Source organism: Pongo pygmaeus, chromosome 9 (genome assembly GCF_028885625.2).
Source record: "Pongo pygmaeus isolate AG05252 chromosome 9, NHGRI_mPonPyg2-v2.0_pri, whole genome shotgun sequence".
NCBI lineage: Eukaryota > Metazoa > Chordata > Mammalia > Primates > Hominidae > Pongo > Pongo pygmaeus.
In genome coordinates, this window is record NC_072382.2 from 42,490,370 (window position 1) to 42,506,614 (window position 16,245).

The following is a 16,245-nucleotide window of genomic DNA, read 5'->3' on the forward strand; positions in this document are numbered from 1 at the left end:
CTGAGGCTGTGTCACAGGTATGTCCTTAACCTTGGCAAAATAAACTTCTAAATTAATTGAAACCAGTCTCATATACTTTTTGATTTACAGGTGGATTTTGCCAAGGTTGAGTAAATGTCCAGGAAAAAGGATCATAAAATCACAGGAACATCTGTGATCTGTGCTTCTTCCAAACAGCATTTGGGAGATTTCAATATTCTAAGGGCAGGAACGCGCAATAAAGAGGAAAGTGAAAAGGGGAGAGTAAATAAAAGGGGCAAGCGGGCTGGGTGCGGTGGCTCACGCCTGTAATCCCAGCACTTTGGGAGGCGGGGGCGGACAGATCACCTGAGGTCAGGAGACCGAGACCATCCTTGCCAACATGGTGAAACCTCATCTCTACTAAAAATACAAAAATCAGCTGGGCGTGGTGGCACGTGCCTGTAGTCCCAGCTACTTGGGAGGCTGAGGCAGGAGAATCACTTGAACGCGGGAGGTGGAGGTTGCAGTGAGCCGAGATCACGCCACTGCACTCCAGCCTGGCGACAAAATGAGACTCCGTCTCAATTAAAAGAAGAAAAAGCCGGGGAGTGGGGGCTGGGGGTGGGGGGCAAGCAGTTGCATTCTTTTGAGGCTTTGATCAGCCCTCACTGAATCCATATTTTACACGAAGAAAAAGACGGTAGAATAACAGTCAACGAGGTATTCACCTCCTTCTTAGTGAATCTGCATTTTTACTTAAGATAAAGTAAACACAGAGTAGAGGAAGCAGCAAAATATGAACTCATCTCAAGTGAGCTGAGAGATGACTCCTAGTCCTATTTTTGTCCCTTACGTGTGAAAATAAGCTGTTCATTTACATTGTCAGGGTGACTTTCAACCATTTTAGGATAAAGACCTTGGGGCCCACAAGGAATTATCTTGTGAGCACATTGAGAGGCAGCACCCTGGGGAAGTTTGTAGCCTGTCGTTTTTTTCTCTTCTGTGCCAGGCTGGAGTGCAGTGGTGCGATCTTGGCTCGCCGAAACCTCCGCCTCCCTGATTCAAGTGATTCTCCTGCCTCAGCCTCCCAAGTAGTTGGGACTACAGGCATGCGCCACCAAGCCCAACTAATTTTTGTATTTTTAATAGAGACGACGTTTCACCGTGTTCACCAGGATGGTCTCAATCTCCTGACCTCAGGTGATCCCCCCACCTCGGCCTCCCAAAGTGCCAGGATTACAGGCGTGAGCCACCGCGCCTGGCCGAAACCTGTCTTTGTAGCTATGGCTTCAAGACAAAATGGGAGGCAGTTTGGAGTGACTCAGTTTTCAAGCTTGACTTTTTCCTTTGGCAAATTGAGTTTGGGGACCGAAGATTTTGATTTTTCTTTCACAGATCTTTGAGTACATTAGAAGAAATGACTTCTAAAAGATACAATCTGTAAATCACCTTAAAATACAAAGTAGAAATTAAGCTAGGAAAAATACGATATCGTGGAATCAAAATACTTCGATTAAGATATAACTGTGCCGGCCGGGCGCAGTGGCTCACGCCTGTCATCCCAGAACTTTGGGAGGCCGAGGCGGGCGGATCACGAGGTCAGGAGATCGAGATCATCCTGGCTAAAACCGTGAAACCCTGTCTCTACCAAAAATACAAAAAATTAGTTGGGTGTGGTGGCGGGCGCCTGTAGTCCCAGCTACTTGGAGGCTGAGGCAGGAGAATGGCATGAACCCGGGAGGTGGAGCTTTCAGTGAGCCGAGATCGCGCCACTGCACTCCAGCCTGGGCAATGGAGCGAGACTCCCTCTTAAAAAAAAAAAAAAAAAAGATACAACTGTGCCACTTGCTAGTCCCATAATTTCAGAAAACTTTTATAACTTCTCTGGGTCTTGGTTTTCTAATCCATAAGATAACAATATTATCTTCCCTGTCTGACTCATATAATTAGTTTGATGCACAAATGAGTGTGATTTGACAAGCTTCTGGAATCATGTAAGAAAATAATATTGTTAACCCCTCACACCTCATTTGTAAGTTGCCTACATTTTGGCACCAAACCTCATTTAACTGGAAATAAATTCACACTTGTTAGAAGTAAACGGAACTGAAAAGCATTTTGCTCATTAAAAATTAGTTTAACATGTGGATGACATAAGTTTAAATTAATGAGACAGATGCACAAAAATTAAATTATTCAAGAGTTTAAAAATTAAGGAAAAACTACTTTACAAAATTCCCTTATAGATATCTGGAATCATCAGGAAATAATCTGACACTCTGTTATACATACATGGAAATTCAGGTTGCAATGCCCCTCTCTTCAAGAGCAGATGACAATAGAGGTACTAAGTTAAATACCTCTAGATTTAGAGAAAATAACAATGATGACACATGCCACTGTGGTGTCTGAATTTCAGCAGGAATGAGTGCATCTAGTCTATCATCACACATTCCAGAACAATTAAGACAGCATTTTGATCCAATGATATAAACATATGCTATAGGGATAGTTATCAAAGGACTAACTATAAAACCCTGCAAATGTACTTAATTCATGATTACCAACAGGTCAGCTCTACTTAAAAAAAAATAATTAATAACCATGGCAATAGCTTCACTCTGCTAGTAAAAATGCTTTACGGGTAAACATGTTAGTGGCCACAAATGTCAAATTCCTCTAGACTTCAATTCTTTCACTGTGAAAGAGATCACATAAATTTTCCTGTCTCATAGGGGTTGTGGTGAGGATCAAATGAAGTGACACATTACAGACCTGAGTAAAGTAAAAACGCTAGATATATACAGTACTCCTTTGGTTACACAGGGAATTGATTCCAGGAACTCCACGGACACCAAAATCTGTAGACATTCAAATCTCATATTTAAAATGACATATTATATACATTGAATATATGCATATCTTCCTGTATATGTTTTAATGTCTAGATTGCATATAATACTAATATAGGAGTTATTAAGAAATAATTTTTAGGGAGAAAGTAACGGTAAAGGTTCTCAGTGGAAATTTTCCTGTAATAAAAGGTAGCCCCCAAACCATTTCTTTTCTAACAAAAAGGCGGTTTAAAAGCCAGGCTGGCAAGCTGGTAATATGCAAATGCCAGTGATTAGAAACTAGGTCCACCCAACATGGAAAACATGGCAATTCCCGCCATCTTCTCCTTGTCGCCACCTGTGCCAAGTGTAATGGCCACCTCCAGATAACACCAGGTGTTCAGAACATCATGGCGAACCTCATTTGCACATGAAAGGACTAAGGTGGGAAGGCCAGGTTGCTGGAAGCTACGTAAATGACACACCTGGTCAAACCCATCCCCTGGGCCCTGTGCAAACAAAACACCGCCTCCTCCAGCATCCCAATATAAGCAGCCACTTTTCTGCCGCACATGTGGTTCCTCTTTGTTCCGAGCCCCCCTCCCTCTGGCTCTGTATGGGGGAGCTGTTTTCTTCTTTCTTGCCTATTAAACTTTTCATTCCTAAAACAACTCCACCTGTGTCTTGTGTCCGTGTCGTTAATCCTATCAGTGGGAGACCAAGAACCCTGGTGTTCCTCCAGTCATCAAAGCCATATCAATACCTAATACAATGTAAGTGCTATGTAAATATTGTATTTTTACTGTATTATTTTTAATGGATATATTATTTTTATGGGTTTTTAAAAAATTTTTTATTTGTATACATTTAAGGGGTGTAAGTGCAATTTTGTTACATGAATATATTGCATTGTGGTGATGTCTGCGCTTTCAGTGTATCTATCACTCATATAATGTACATGATACACATTAAATAATTTCTCATCTTCCAGTCCCTTCCTTCCCCACAACCCTTCTGAGTATTCATTATCCATCATTCCATACTCTATGTCCATGTGTACACATTATTTAGCTTCCATTTTTAAGTGAGAACATGCAGGGTTTTTTTTTTTTTTTATTTCTGTGTCTGGGTTGTTTCACTTAATTAAGATAATGGCCTCCAGTTCCACCTGTATTGATGCAAGAGACATGATTTCATTTTTTATAGTTGAATAGCATTCCGTATGTGTACATATGCCACATTTCTTTATCATTATCTGTTGATGAATATTACAATTGATTCTGTATATTTCCTACTGTGAATAGTACTGTGATAAACCTGTGAGTGCAGATAAGTTTTGATTTAATTCTTTCTTTTTTGGGGAGTAGATACCCAATAGTGAGATTGCCGAATTAAATTTTGTTCAAATGTTTTTGATTCACAGTTGTATGGATATAGAAACTACCAATACACAGGGCCAAATGTATCACTATAGTATATTTTTAATAACTGGACTACCAATTCCCTGAAGCAGTAATTTAACTAAGCCACCATTTTATTTCAAACATTGAATGACACACGGTATTTTAAAATTGTTTTTATTCAATAAACAACAAACACAATCACAAAACTATCAAAATGTCTGCCATTATCTATCTCAACAGAGAAGTCAATAGATTGAATTTTTTGTGATTTGGGAGTATCGTAAACACTGTTTTTAATTTACCCCTATCTCCCCAAAAAAGTAAGCAAAGAAAATTATTAAAAATTTAAATCTTTAAACCATCCAATAATAAAATTTATAATCAAAATAATCATTTTACTTTATAATCTCTTAAAGCAACAGAACTTGTCATGGTTGTGTACCACTTATTCATTCATAAAATTTCTTAGCTAACCAATTATTTATTTCTGTTTCTTCAATAAAACATCCAGTACAAAATACTTCTTAAATTCAACATTTTTCTTGTTATTATTGTACTGATGGGAGAGTAAACTATTATATTTCTTTTGAACATCACCTGTACTAGGTAGCAATAATTAATATTTTAAAATAATTTTCATGAACTACTTGATAGTTAGATACATGTTTCTTAAAAACTATAACTCAAGTTAAAAATAAGAAAGTATTTTTCATCATAATGTAAATTTAAATCATTATATATATGTATGTGTGTATAAACATACCTACACATAAGTGAAAGGTTAAGTAACCTTTGGTATATCTATATAAAATTAAAAGCTATCTTTGTGTATTTAAATGACAAATTATGAATATATATAAAGTATATATATAAAGATATATAGATTATGAATATGTATAAAGAATATATATTATATATAAGTATATGAAATATATATTATGAATATATATAAAGAACATATATATATATAGATGTATTGCAATGGAGATATATGTGTATATATATCAATCACCAGTCAGATATAATTCATACAAAGGGAACTAGACAGAAATATGAAATATGTCAAAATATTGTTTGCATTTGTTCTGGTGATGGGATTTTAAGTTCGGCTTTATATTTTTTGACACTTTTTTGAAATTTTTCTTCAATGAATAAATAATATTTAGGATTTTTTTTAAAAAGAAGTACATTTGTCAAATCTAAAAAGAGCATGATATTGGCTGTGGGTTTGTCATAAATAGCTCTTATTATTTTGAGATATGTCCCATCAATACATAATTTATTGAGAGTTTTTAGCATGAAGTGATGTTGAATTTTGTCAAAGGCTTTTTCTGCATCTATTGAGATAATCATGTGGCAAACCCACAGCCAATATCATACTGAATGGGCAAAAACTGGAAGCATTCCCTTTGAAAACTGGCACAAGACAGGGATGCCCTCTCTCACCGCTCCTATTCAACATAGTGTTGGAAGTTCTGGCCAGGGCAATTAGGCAGGAGAAAGAAATAAAGGGTATTCAATTAGGAAAAGAGGAAGTCAAATTATCCCTCTTTGCAGATGACATGATTTTATATCTAGAAAACCCCATCGTCTCACCCCAAAATCTCCTTAAGCTGATAAGCAACTTCAGCAAAGTCTCAGGATGCAAAATCAATGTCCAAAAATCACAAGCATTCTTATACACCAATAACGGACAAACAGAGAGCCAAATCATGAGTGAACTCCCATTCACAATTGCTTCAAAGGGAATACAATACCTAGGAATCCAACTTACAAGGCATGTGAAGGACCTCTTCAAGGAGAACTACAAACCACTGCTCAACGAAATAAAAGAGGACACAAACAAATGGAAGAAAATTCCATGCTCATGGGTAGGAAGAATCAATATCATGAAAATGGCTATACTGCCCAAGGTAATTTATAGATTCAATGCCATCCCCAGCAAGCTACCAATGACTTTCTTCATAGAATTGGAAAAAACTACTTTAAAGTTCATATGGAACCAAAAAAGAGCCTGCATTGCCAAGACAATCCTAAGCCAAAAGAACAAAGCTGGAGGCATCACACTACCTGACTTCAAATTATACTACAAGGCTACAGTAACCAAAACAGCATGGTACTGGTACCAAAACAGAGATATAGACCAATGGAACAGAACAGAGGCCTCAGAAATAATACCACACATCTACAACCATCTGATCTTTGACAAACCTGACAAAAACAAGAAATGGGGAAAAGATTCCCTATTTAATAAATGGTGCTGGGAAAATTGCCTAGCCATATGTAGGAAGCTAAAACTGGATCCCTTCCTTACACCTCATACAAAAATTAATTCAAGATGGATTAAAGACTTAAGTGTTAGACCTAAAATCATAAAAATCCTAGAAAAAAACCTAGGCAATACCATTCAGGACATAGGCATGGGCAAGGACTTCATATCTAAAACACCAAAAGCATTGGCAACAAAAGTCACAATTGACAAATGGGATCTAATCAAACTAAAAAGCTTCTGCACAGCAAAAGAAACTACCATCAAAGTGAACAGGCAACCTACAGAATGGGAGAAAATTTTTGCAATCTACTCATCTGACAAAGGGCTAATATCCAGAATCTACAAAGAACTCAAACAAATTTACAAGAAAAAAACAAACAACCCTATCAAAATTGGGCAAAGGATATGAACAGACACTTCTCAAAAGAAGACACTTATGCAGCCAACAGTCACATGAAAAAATGCTCATCATCACTGGCCATCAGAGAAATGCAAATCAAAACCACAATGAGATACCATGTCACACCAGTTAGAATGGCAATCATTAAAAAGTCAGGAAACAACAGGTGCTGAGAGGATGTGGAGAAATAGGAACACTTTAACACTGTTGGTGGGACTGTCAAGTAGTTCAACCATTGTGGAAGACAGTGTGGCGATTCCTCAACGATCTAGAACTAGAAATACCATTTGACCCAGCCATCCCATTACTGGGTATATACCCAAAGGATCATAAATCATGCTGTTATAAAGACACATACACACATATGTTTATGGCATCACTATTCACAATAGCAAAGACTTGGAACCAACCCAAATATCCATCGATGATAGACTGGATTAAGAAAATGTGGCACATATACACCATGTAATACTATGCAGCCATATAAAAGGATGAGTTCATGTCCTTTGTAGCGACATGGATGAAGCTTGAAACTATCATTCTCAGCAAACTATCTCAAAGACAAAAAACCAAACACCACATGTTCTCACTCATAGGTGGGAATTGAACAGTGAGAACACGCGGACACAGTAAGGGGAACATCACACACCACAGCCTGTTACAGGGTGGCGGGAGGGGGGAGGGATTGAATTAGGAAATATACCTAATGTAAATGACGAGTTAATGGGTGCAGCACACCAACAAGGCACATGTATACATATGTAACAAACCTGCACATTGTGAACATGTACCCTAGAACTTAAAGTATAATTAAAAAAAAAAATAAATAAATAAATAAAAAGAGCACTAAAATGGAGATTAGGTATTCTAGAGAATATATCAGCTCCAAATGGAATCAAGGAGGATATAAAGTAACTCAAGTCTCTGGGCAACTAACAGTCAGTTAGATCTCACCTCTATCTTTAGTGAAGGATTTGTACTTCAGCTGAAAGCCTCTTCCAAGCTAAAGGCAGCTCTCAAGCATTAATAAGGGCACCTAATTCATCATTATGCCTTGCAAGTGCCAGCATGTGTCATTATTTTTAGGATGAAATGTAAATGCTTTGACAGCAAGCATTACTTCTTCAAAGTCTACGTTTACTAAAAAAAAAAAAGAAAAAGAAAAACTAATAAAAAATAAACTAAAATAAAATAAAATGAAATAAAATCTATTCAAAATTGAACATATCCTAAGGGGAAAGTATGTGAAATAGAATCTACTATTCATCTCAAGGTTCACCAGTTTGTAGACTCATTTTCAAAGGTGCATGGCTGAATGTCTGTGGTAATAGATACTTTTGTGCTGTCAGGTTGGTGCAAAAGTAATTGTGGTTTTTGCCATTTTTTTTAATGGCAAGAACCTCAATTACTCTTGCACCAACCTAATATAGTTGAGTTTCTACTGTCTACTTCCTTGACACATCTATCTATCTATCTATCTATCTATCTATCTATCTATCATCAACATATGTTTATTCAAGACTTAAACTGTGCACTGCTGATATATTAGTAGGTAAATCAGATAAGTGTGCTGCCATCAGGATGAGTGAATGAATACATTACAGTAGAAACTATTGGCTGCCTCCCACAGCAACTCCCTTTCTATTACTTATCTGTAAAAGAAACAGTCTTTCACAATAGAATCTGAAATTGCTAAAAATGCTGAGGTTTTACCTTTGCATGGATGCATAACCTAGTTTGGAGAATCTTCTCAAAAAACTCTCCTCCTTCATAAAAAATAATGACCTTAAAAGACAAATGCCTCCTTTTTTTGCTTTGATTGTGTACATAGTTTGATGAAGACACAATACGTATATCTTTAGCGACCATCATGATTCTATGAGGAACCAAGGTTTAGAATAAGTCAGTAAGTTGAGGGTTGTTATATGGAGTGATGTGGAGAACAATGAAAAACAAACCTGAGTCTTGTTGACACTGTTGAGCTATGAAATAAATCATAACATTGTCATGCTTCTGGCCCTTTTGTTATTTGAGTTAATAAAAGTCCTACAGTAGAATAGTTTTTGTGGGTATTGTATACATTAAAGGAATTCTAATTCATGCAACTTCACAGTCCCTTTGTATTCAGGTCTCTTGATTTCATAAAATGTAAAATAACATGAAATAACAAGGTTTACATATAATATGTCTCATATTTTGAGTCATAAAAATTTTCAACAAGTCCTGATCTTGGTAATATCTGAAAGTTGATGCATTACTAATCTATATTCAACTGGCATATTACATAGAAGTAAAACACTGAATATTACTGAACTGTCTCATTGTCTTCTAACATTTCTTTCTAAAATTCTGATTTGAAAAATAAATTTAAAAGATTCAAAAGTCCTTGTATGATCTACCTTTGCGTAAGTCTCTCAGCTTAATATCTGCAGCTCATGAACTCTGGGGAACCAGGATTTGTTTTATACACTCCTAACCTGCTGGAATGAGGCGTGCTTTTGATTAAGAATGAATGTAGGAAATAATATTTCCACTTATCTCCATTAATTAAGTTGTCAAGAAAATGAAAGTATTTCTAATGCAGTCAAATGCAACTCCAATTCATGAGAAATTCCATAAAATAAATTAAAGTTAAATAATGTTTTTGATATTTTAGGTATTGGGCTAGCAAGTTTCAGGAAAAAGAGAGAAAAGAGACTCACCTTAAATAATAAATCCTTCTTCCCATAACGAAGCTCCTTCAGCTGGGCTTGGATTTTTTTTGACTGTAAGACAAAAACATGGATAAGTTGTGTAACTCATTTATATTTTCAAATTTGAAGATTAAAATACTTTCAGACTTCACAGGAATACATTTTGCAGCCAAGCAAAGCACAGCCCAACTAGTTTAGAAGTAAAACAGAAACCCTTAGCTCTGCTTTGAGAGTCAGACCTCTGGACATCCTAGGCAGAAAGAGAAAAACCAAAGCTTATTTAAAATATGTTATTTAAAGAAAGTTGATTATTGTTCTTCCTCCAATCCACAACCAAACACACAGAATTTCTGTCACCCAGGCATGGCCAACAATCTAATTTTAGACGCTAATTATATCTGTACATATGCATGCCTCGTTTTTTTACTACTTATTTTCAATTACTTTTTTTTAATTAAATGGAAATAAATTTGAATTTGACATATGTCCAGGTAGAAGCAAATGTGATCAGAAGCAAGAAAAGCTGCTACAATACTAACACGCTGAGCTGAATGTTGTTTGTATTTTAGAGCAATACACTTTTAAAGAGGGCCATCACTAATAGGAAAATACTTAAAAAGAAAATCTTTCTCAGCAGTTTGCTTTGACTACCACATTTAATTACGGTCCCTTAAGTCACAGAATTATGATCATGTATTTCGAATTTTTCAGGACAGTCCCAATTACTAACATTAAATATAAGGACTTCAGATTATTGTATTTCTGTACCTAAAATTATAGGTCCTGATTCTTTACTCAGGCGAAAAACAAACAGAAAAAGAAAACCACTACCACCAATAACCAATAACAACACACACACACACACACACACACATGCACAGACAAATAAATAGATTAGCATGATCACATGAAGGAAAAATTGATACTTAAAATGCATTTGAGTGGAATTATAAATTAGTATCATCACTTGAGGAAACTGGCAGTTTCTGATAAAATTAAACATATGTACATTGCATTACACTGCAATATGTCCTAGGTAATTACCCAAGAGGAATTATAACATATACAAAAATGCTTATGGCATCTTTATTCATAATAGCCAAAAGCTAGATAAAGCATATATGTTTAATAAGAAATGAAGAGAGAAATTGTAGTATATCCATGACATGGAGTCCTAGACTACTGGTGAGCAATGAAAAAGAAATGAAGTACTGAATTATAGAACAACTGGACAAATTTCAAAAGCATTATACCATGTGAAAGAATCCAGTAACTAGAAGCTATATTTTGTACAATTCCATTTGGAAAACATTCTAAAAGGCAAACAAATAGGGACAGAAATCAGTTTAGTAGTTGACATGGGCTGAGGGTGGGGGTGAAGATTCAGTGTAATATAGCAAGAAGACATTTTGGAGGGTAATGAAAAAATTCTATGTTTTGAATCTATACATTGGTCAAATCCATCAGACTGTACACTTAAACTAGATAAATCTCAATAAAATTAAATTTTATCTCAATGAAATTAAATTTTAAAAGCAGCTGGCTACAGTAGGTAATAAACCCATGATCCTTATATCACTATTACATCCTAGTAAACTGTGTTGATATAAAAGCCCTTTTTAATAAAGAATGTCTGCCTATATTGTAGAAATATAATTTTCCAAGCTTACAATGCATGTATATGTTTTCCACTGAACCAACTGCAAGTTTATTGTGATTCAGTTTTCTATAATATTCAGAATTTTTTTTTTTTTTGAGATGGAGTCTTGCTCTGTTGCCCAGGCTGGAGTGCAGTGGCACATTCTCAGCTCACTGCAACCTCTGCCTCCTGGGTTCAAGCAATTCTCCTGCCTCAGCCTCCTGAGTAGCTGGGACTACAGGCACACACCAGCATACCAGACTAATTTTTTGTATTTTAGTAGAGACAGGGTTTCACTGTGTTTTCCAGCTTGTCTCGAACTCCTGAGCTCAGGCAATCTCCCACCTCAGCATCCCAAAGTGCTCGGATTACAGACTTGAGCCACCATGCCCAGCCCCAGAATATTTCTAATTATGCAATGTACTTGATTTGTGAAGTGGGAGCTGTGTTATAATGGCACAATAATTTTTCAATCATTGTTCAATGCTATAAGTATGATTGATTCAAGTGGAAACTTGAATTTGAATTTGTTGTCAATGATACACCACTACAAGGTTCTAATACTGGAAACACAGTTTATTCACAGAAATTTCTATTATAAGTCACCTGCATTTCATGATCTATTGAATCAGGAAGTTAATAAGAAAGAACAAAAAGAAAACAAAATGAAATAAAATTTAAAAAAAGAAAAGGAGACAGGAAGAGAAGGAGAGGGAAAGGGCGAGGTAAAGAGGAAGTGGGAGAGAGGAAAAGAAGGAAAGAGGAGGAAAGAGAGGAAGGAAGAGAGGAAAAAGAGGAAAAAGGAAGGAAAGGAAAGGAAATGAAAGGAAACGAAAGGAAGGGTAAGTTAAGAGGGAGATATGTTAATAATTCTGTATCACTTAACTCTGTACAAAGCAGCAGTAAGAATTTATGGTTTCTCACAGGGTAATTGATTTGTTTCATTTCCATAGAAAGTCATCTTTCTTTTGATATGGATACTGAAGGTGAAATGCATGATGCATAAGAAGAACAAAAAGACACGATTGAGCGTACCTAGTTGCTAATGGCTTTTATGAATGAAAACTCACATTAAATCCTCAGTACCTTGACTTTATTCTTCTACTTCAGAATCACATTTATTACATCACTGTCTGTCCTCACACAGCTTCCCAAGTGACTCAAAATAATATTTCAAGTACAGCATCTATGTCTTATTATGTTAATTTACTCTCTGTATTAGCCTGTTCTCACACTGCTATAAGGACATACCTGAGACTTTGTAACTTATAAAGGAAAGAAGCTTAATTGACTCCGAGTTCTGCATGGCTGGGGAGGCCTCAGGACACTTACAATCATGGTGGAAGGCACCTCTTCACAGGGTGGCAGAAGAGAGAGTGAGTGACAGCAGGGGAAATGCCAGATGCTTATAAAACCATTGGATCTCCTGAGAACTCACTCACTATCAAGCGAACAGCATGGGAGAAACTGCCTCCAAAATTCAATTACCTCCCACCAGGTCCCTCCTATGAAATGTGGAGATTATGGGATTACAAATCAAGGTGAGATTTGGGTAGAAACAAAAAGCCAAACCATATCATTCTGTTCCAGCCCCTCCCAAACCTCATATTTCAAAACAGTCCTTCCAACAGTCCCCCAAAGTCTTAACTCATTCCAGCTTTAACCCAGAAGTCCAAGTCCAACATCTCATCTGAGAACACAATTCCCTTCTGCCTATGAGCCTGTAAAATAAAAGCAAGTTAGTTACTTCCTAGATACAATGGGGGAACAGGCATTGGGTAAATATACCCATTCCAAACGAAGAAATTGGCCAAAACAAAGGGGCCACAGGCTCCATGCAATTCAGAAAGCCAATAGGGCAGTCATTAAACCTTAAAGTTCCAAAATTATCTCCTTTGACTCCATGTCTCACATCCAGGTCATGCTGATGTACGAGGTGGACTTGCATAGCCTTGCGCAGCTGCACTCTGTGGATTTGCAAGGTACAGCCCCCCTCCTGGCTGCTTTCATGGGCTAGCATTGAGTGCCCATGCCTTTTCCAGGTGCACGGTGCAAGTTGTCAGTAGATCTACCATTCTGGAGTCTGGAGGACAGTGGCTCTCTTTTCTCACAGCTCCACTAGGCAGTGATGCGGTGGTGACTCTGTGTGGAGCTCCAAACCCACATTTCCCTTCTGCACTTCCCTAGAAGAGGTTATCCATGTGGCTTCCACCCCTGCAGGAAATTTCTGCCTGGACATCCACACATTTCCATACATCCTCCGAAATGTAGGCGGAGGTTCCCAAACCTCAATTCTTGACTTCTGTGTGCCCACAGGCTCAATACCACATGGAAGGCACCAAGGCTTGGAGCTTGCACCCTCTGAATTAATGGTCTGAGCTGTACCATGGCCCCTTTTAGCCACAGCTGGAGCTGAAGCAGGTGGGATGCAGGGCATCATGTCCAGAGGCTGCACAGAGCAGGAAGGCCCTGGACCCAGACCATGACACCATTTTTCCCTCCTAGACCTCTGGGCATATGATGGGAAGGGCTGCCATAAGGTTTCCACGTCCCTTGGAGACATTTTCCCCATTGTCTTGGTGATTAACATTGGGCTCCTCATTACTTATGCAAATTTCTGCCTTTGGCTTGAATTGCTCTCCAGAAAATGTTTTCTTTCTTTTTTTTTTAATTGCATTGTCAGTATGCAAATTTTCCAAACTTTCATGCTCCACTTCCTCTTGAACACTTTGCTGCTTAGGAATTTCTTCCGCCAGATACTCTAAAGTATCTCTCACAAGTTCAAAGTTCCATAGAACGCTAGGGCAGGGGCAAAATGCTGACAGTCTCTTTGCTACAGCATAGCAACAGCCATCTTTGCTCCAGTTCCCAACTTCTTCATCTCCATCTGAGACCACCTCAGCCTGGACTTCACTGTCCATATCATTATCAGCATTTTGGTCAAATCATTTGTCAAGTCTCTAGGAAGTTCCAAACTACCCCACGTCTTCTTGTTTTTTTCTAAGCTCTCCAAAGTGTTCTAACCTCTGCCTGTTAGCCAGTTCCGAAGTCGCTTCCACATTTTCAGGTATCATTACAGCAGCAACCCATTCCCTGTGGTGCCAATTTACTGTATTAGTCTGATCTCACACTGCTATAGAGAAATACCTGAGACTGCGCAATTTACAAAGGAAAGAGTTTAATTGACTCACAATTCCACATGTCTGGGGAGGCCCTCTAAGATAATTCTGCTTTACATGGTTATCATTATTTCGTGCTGCTGATTTTAGTAAACAATAACTTATTATATCTCTCACAATTTCAAATGCAGTTGATTGGCATTTTCTCCCTGCTTTTCCAATCTGCTCTCCAGCACTCGTTTACAACCAGGTTTCTCAGGAAAACAGACTTTCTTCATTTTTTTTTTTTTTTCGCCTCAAACTAATGTTGATGAATATCAATGGAGAGTGGGAGGTTACTACCACATATGGTGCACATGATTTTCCAAACTGCATGTCAATTCTTCCACATAATTGATGCTCTATCTTTCAAGTGTCAGAATGGTTGCCTTTTAACTATTTGAGGTGTTCATTTTTAAAACAAAATTAAAATGCATATTCTGAATGTACAGAATATCATTTAAAATTTTCCACATAACTTGGAATTATTATCAAAACATCAATTATTCAATGATTCATTCAGGAACTACAATAAAACCTTCTGCATTTGATGGCCTTGAATGACTAGATTTTTTGAGTTTTGCTATCATTATATATATATATATTTATATATATATATATATTTTAAAAATGTTTTAGGGGTTTTCCTCACAGTTACTTATCTCTTTGTTTCTAGCACTCTTATAATCTTCAGTTAAAAGCAAAATCCTGGCTGGGTGCGGTGGCTCATGCCTGTAATCCCAGCACTTTGGGAGGACGAGGCAGGTGGATCATGAGGTCAGGAGATCAAGACAATCCTGGCTAACACAGTGAAATCCCGTCTCTACTAAAAATACAAAAAATTAGCTGGGTGTGGTGGCTGGCTAATAGTCCGATAGTCCCAGCTACTCAGGAGGCTGACGCAGAAGAATGGCATGAACCCAGGAGGCGGAGCTTGCAGTGAGCCTAGATCGTGCCACTGCACTCCAGCCTGGGCAACAGAGCGAGACTCAGTCTCACCAAAAACAAACAAACAAACAAACAAACAAACCACAAAAAAGCAACTTCCTGTCTCAGGATTTCAGGAAAGATTATGCAAAAAATAAATGCATTCTGAGTGGGTACATCTCTTTTTTATAATATATATTAATTCAAAACCCAGCTAACACATAGATTGTTTTATTTAACTTGTTAGCAACATTTTGAAAAGCTAAAATTATCAAAAGGACAACCTTCAAACAATTAGTGATTTTAAATACAGTTCCAGATGTTGGTGACTGTGAGTCATAAAGTTTTCATAAGAAGATTTCACAGCAAAATTAAAGTTGCTAATAATGATAACATTGTCTATATAAAAAGACAAGGAAGATGAAAAAGTAGGCAGCCATGATAGGATATTTTAGCTCAACATTTTTATCCCATTCAGTAGATTATGTTTCAGTCTGAGATTTTTGCTTCCTATAATTTCATGTTCAAACAGCATTTCTTTGATAAAATAGGAGTGATGATTTTGGTAGATGGTGCTTATAGTAGCTTTCCTTGTGAATGTTCTCCTCTGGCAAATTAAAACAATGGCAATCTTCTGGGTGTCAATGGGATTTAGATATTTTATTCTATGAATACTGACAGTTGAGGGTCACTGATCTAACAGTCAATCTCCATTTTAGCTCCTAACCAAGAAAATGTATTAGTATTTTGTTTTTGGTAGTGACGGTGAATCAAATAATTAAATTTGCCACCATATTGTTTTGAAATTGTTTTGTGACAGACAAAAACCCATGCCTGCCCCATTACCAAGAATGTTAAGCTCTAAATTTATTCCATAAATACATAATGACATACAGCAAATAAATTGCAATGAACCTATTACAATACATTTCAATAGTAGGCATAACAATACATTTCA

The 16,245-nt window shown here is 37.1% G+C and overlaps 1 protein-coding gene across 1 annotated transcript in view; it reads right to left on the minus strand.

Moving 5' to 3' along the window:
* Positions 1–16,245, minus strand: part of LUZP2 (leucine zipper protein 2) — a 562,275-nt gene that overhangs the window by 127,382 nt on the left and 418,648 nt on the right. The window contains exon 7 of the mRNA XM_063671046.1: positions 9,573–9,635. Coding sequence (XP_063527116.1) covers positions 9,573–9,635 — 63 coding nt within the window. The remainder of the gene's footprint in view (positions 1–9,572; positions 9,636–16,245) is intronic.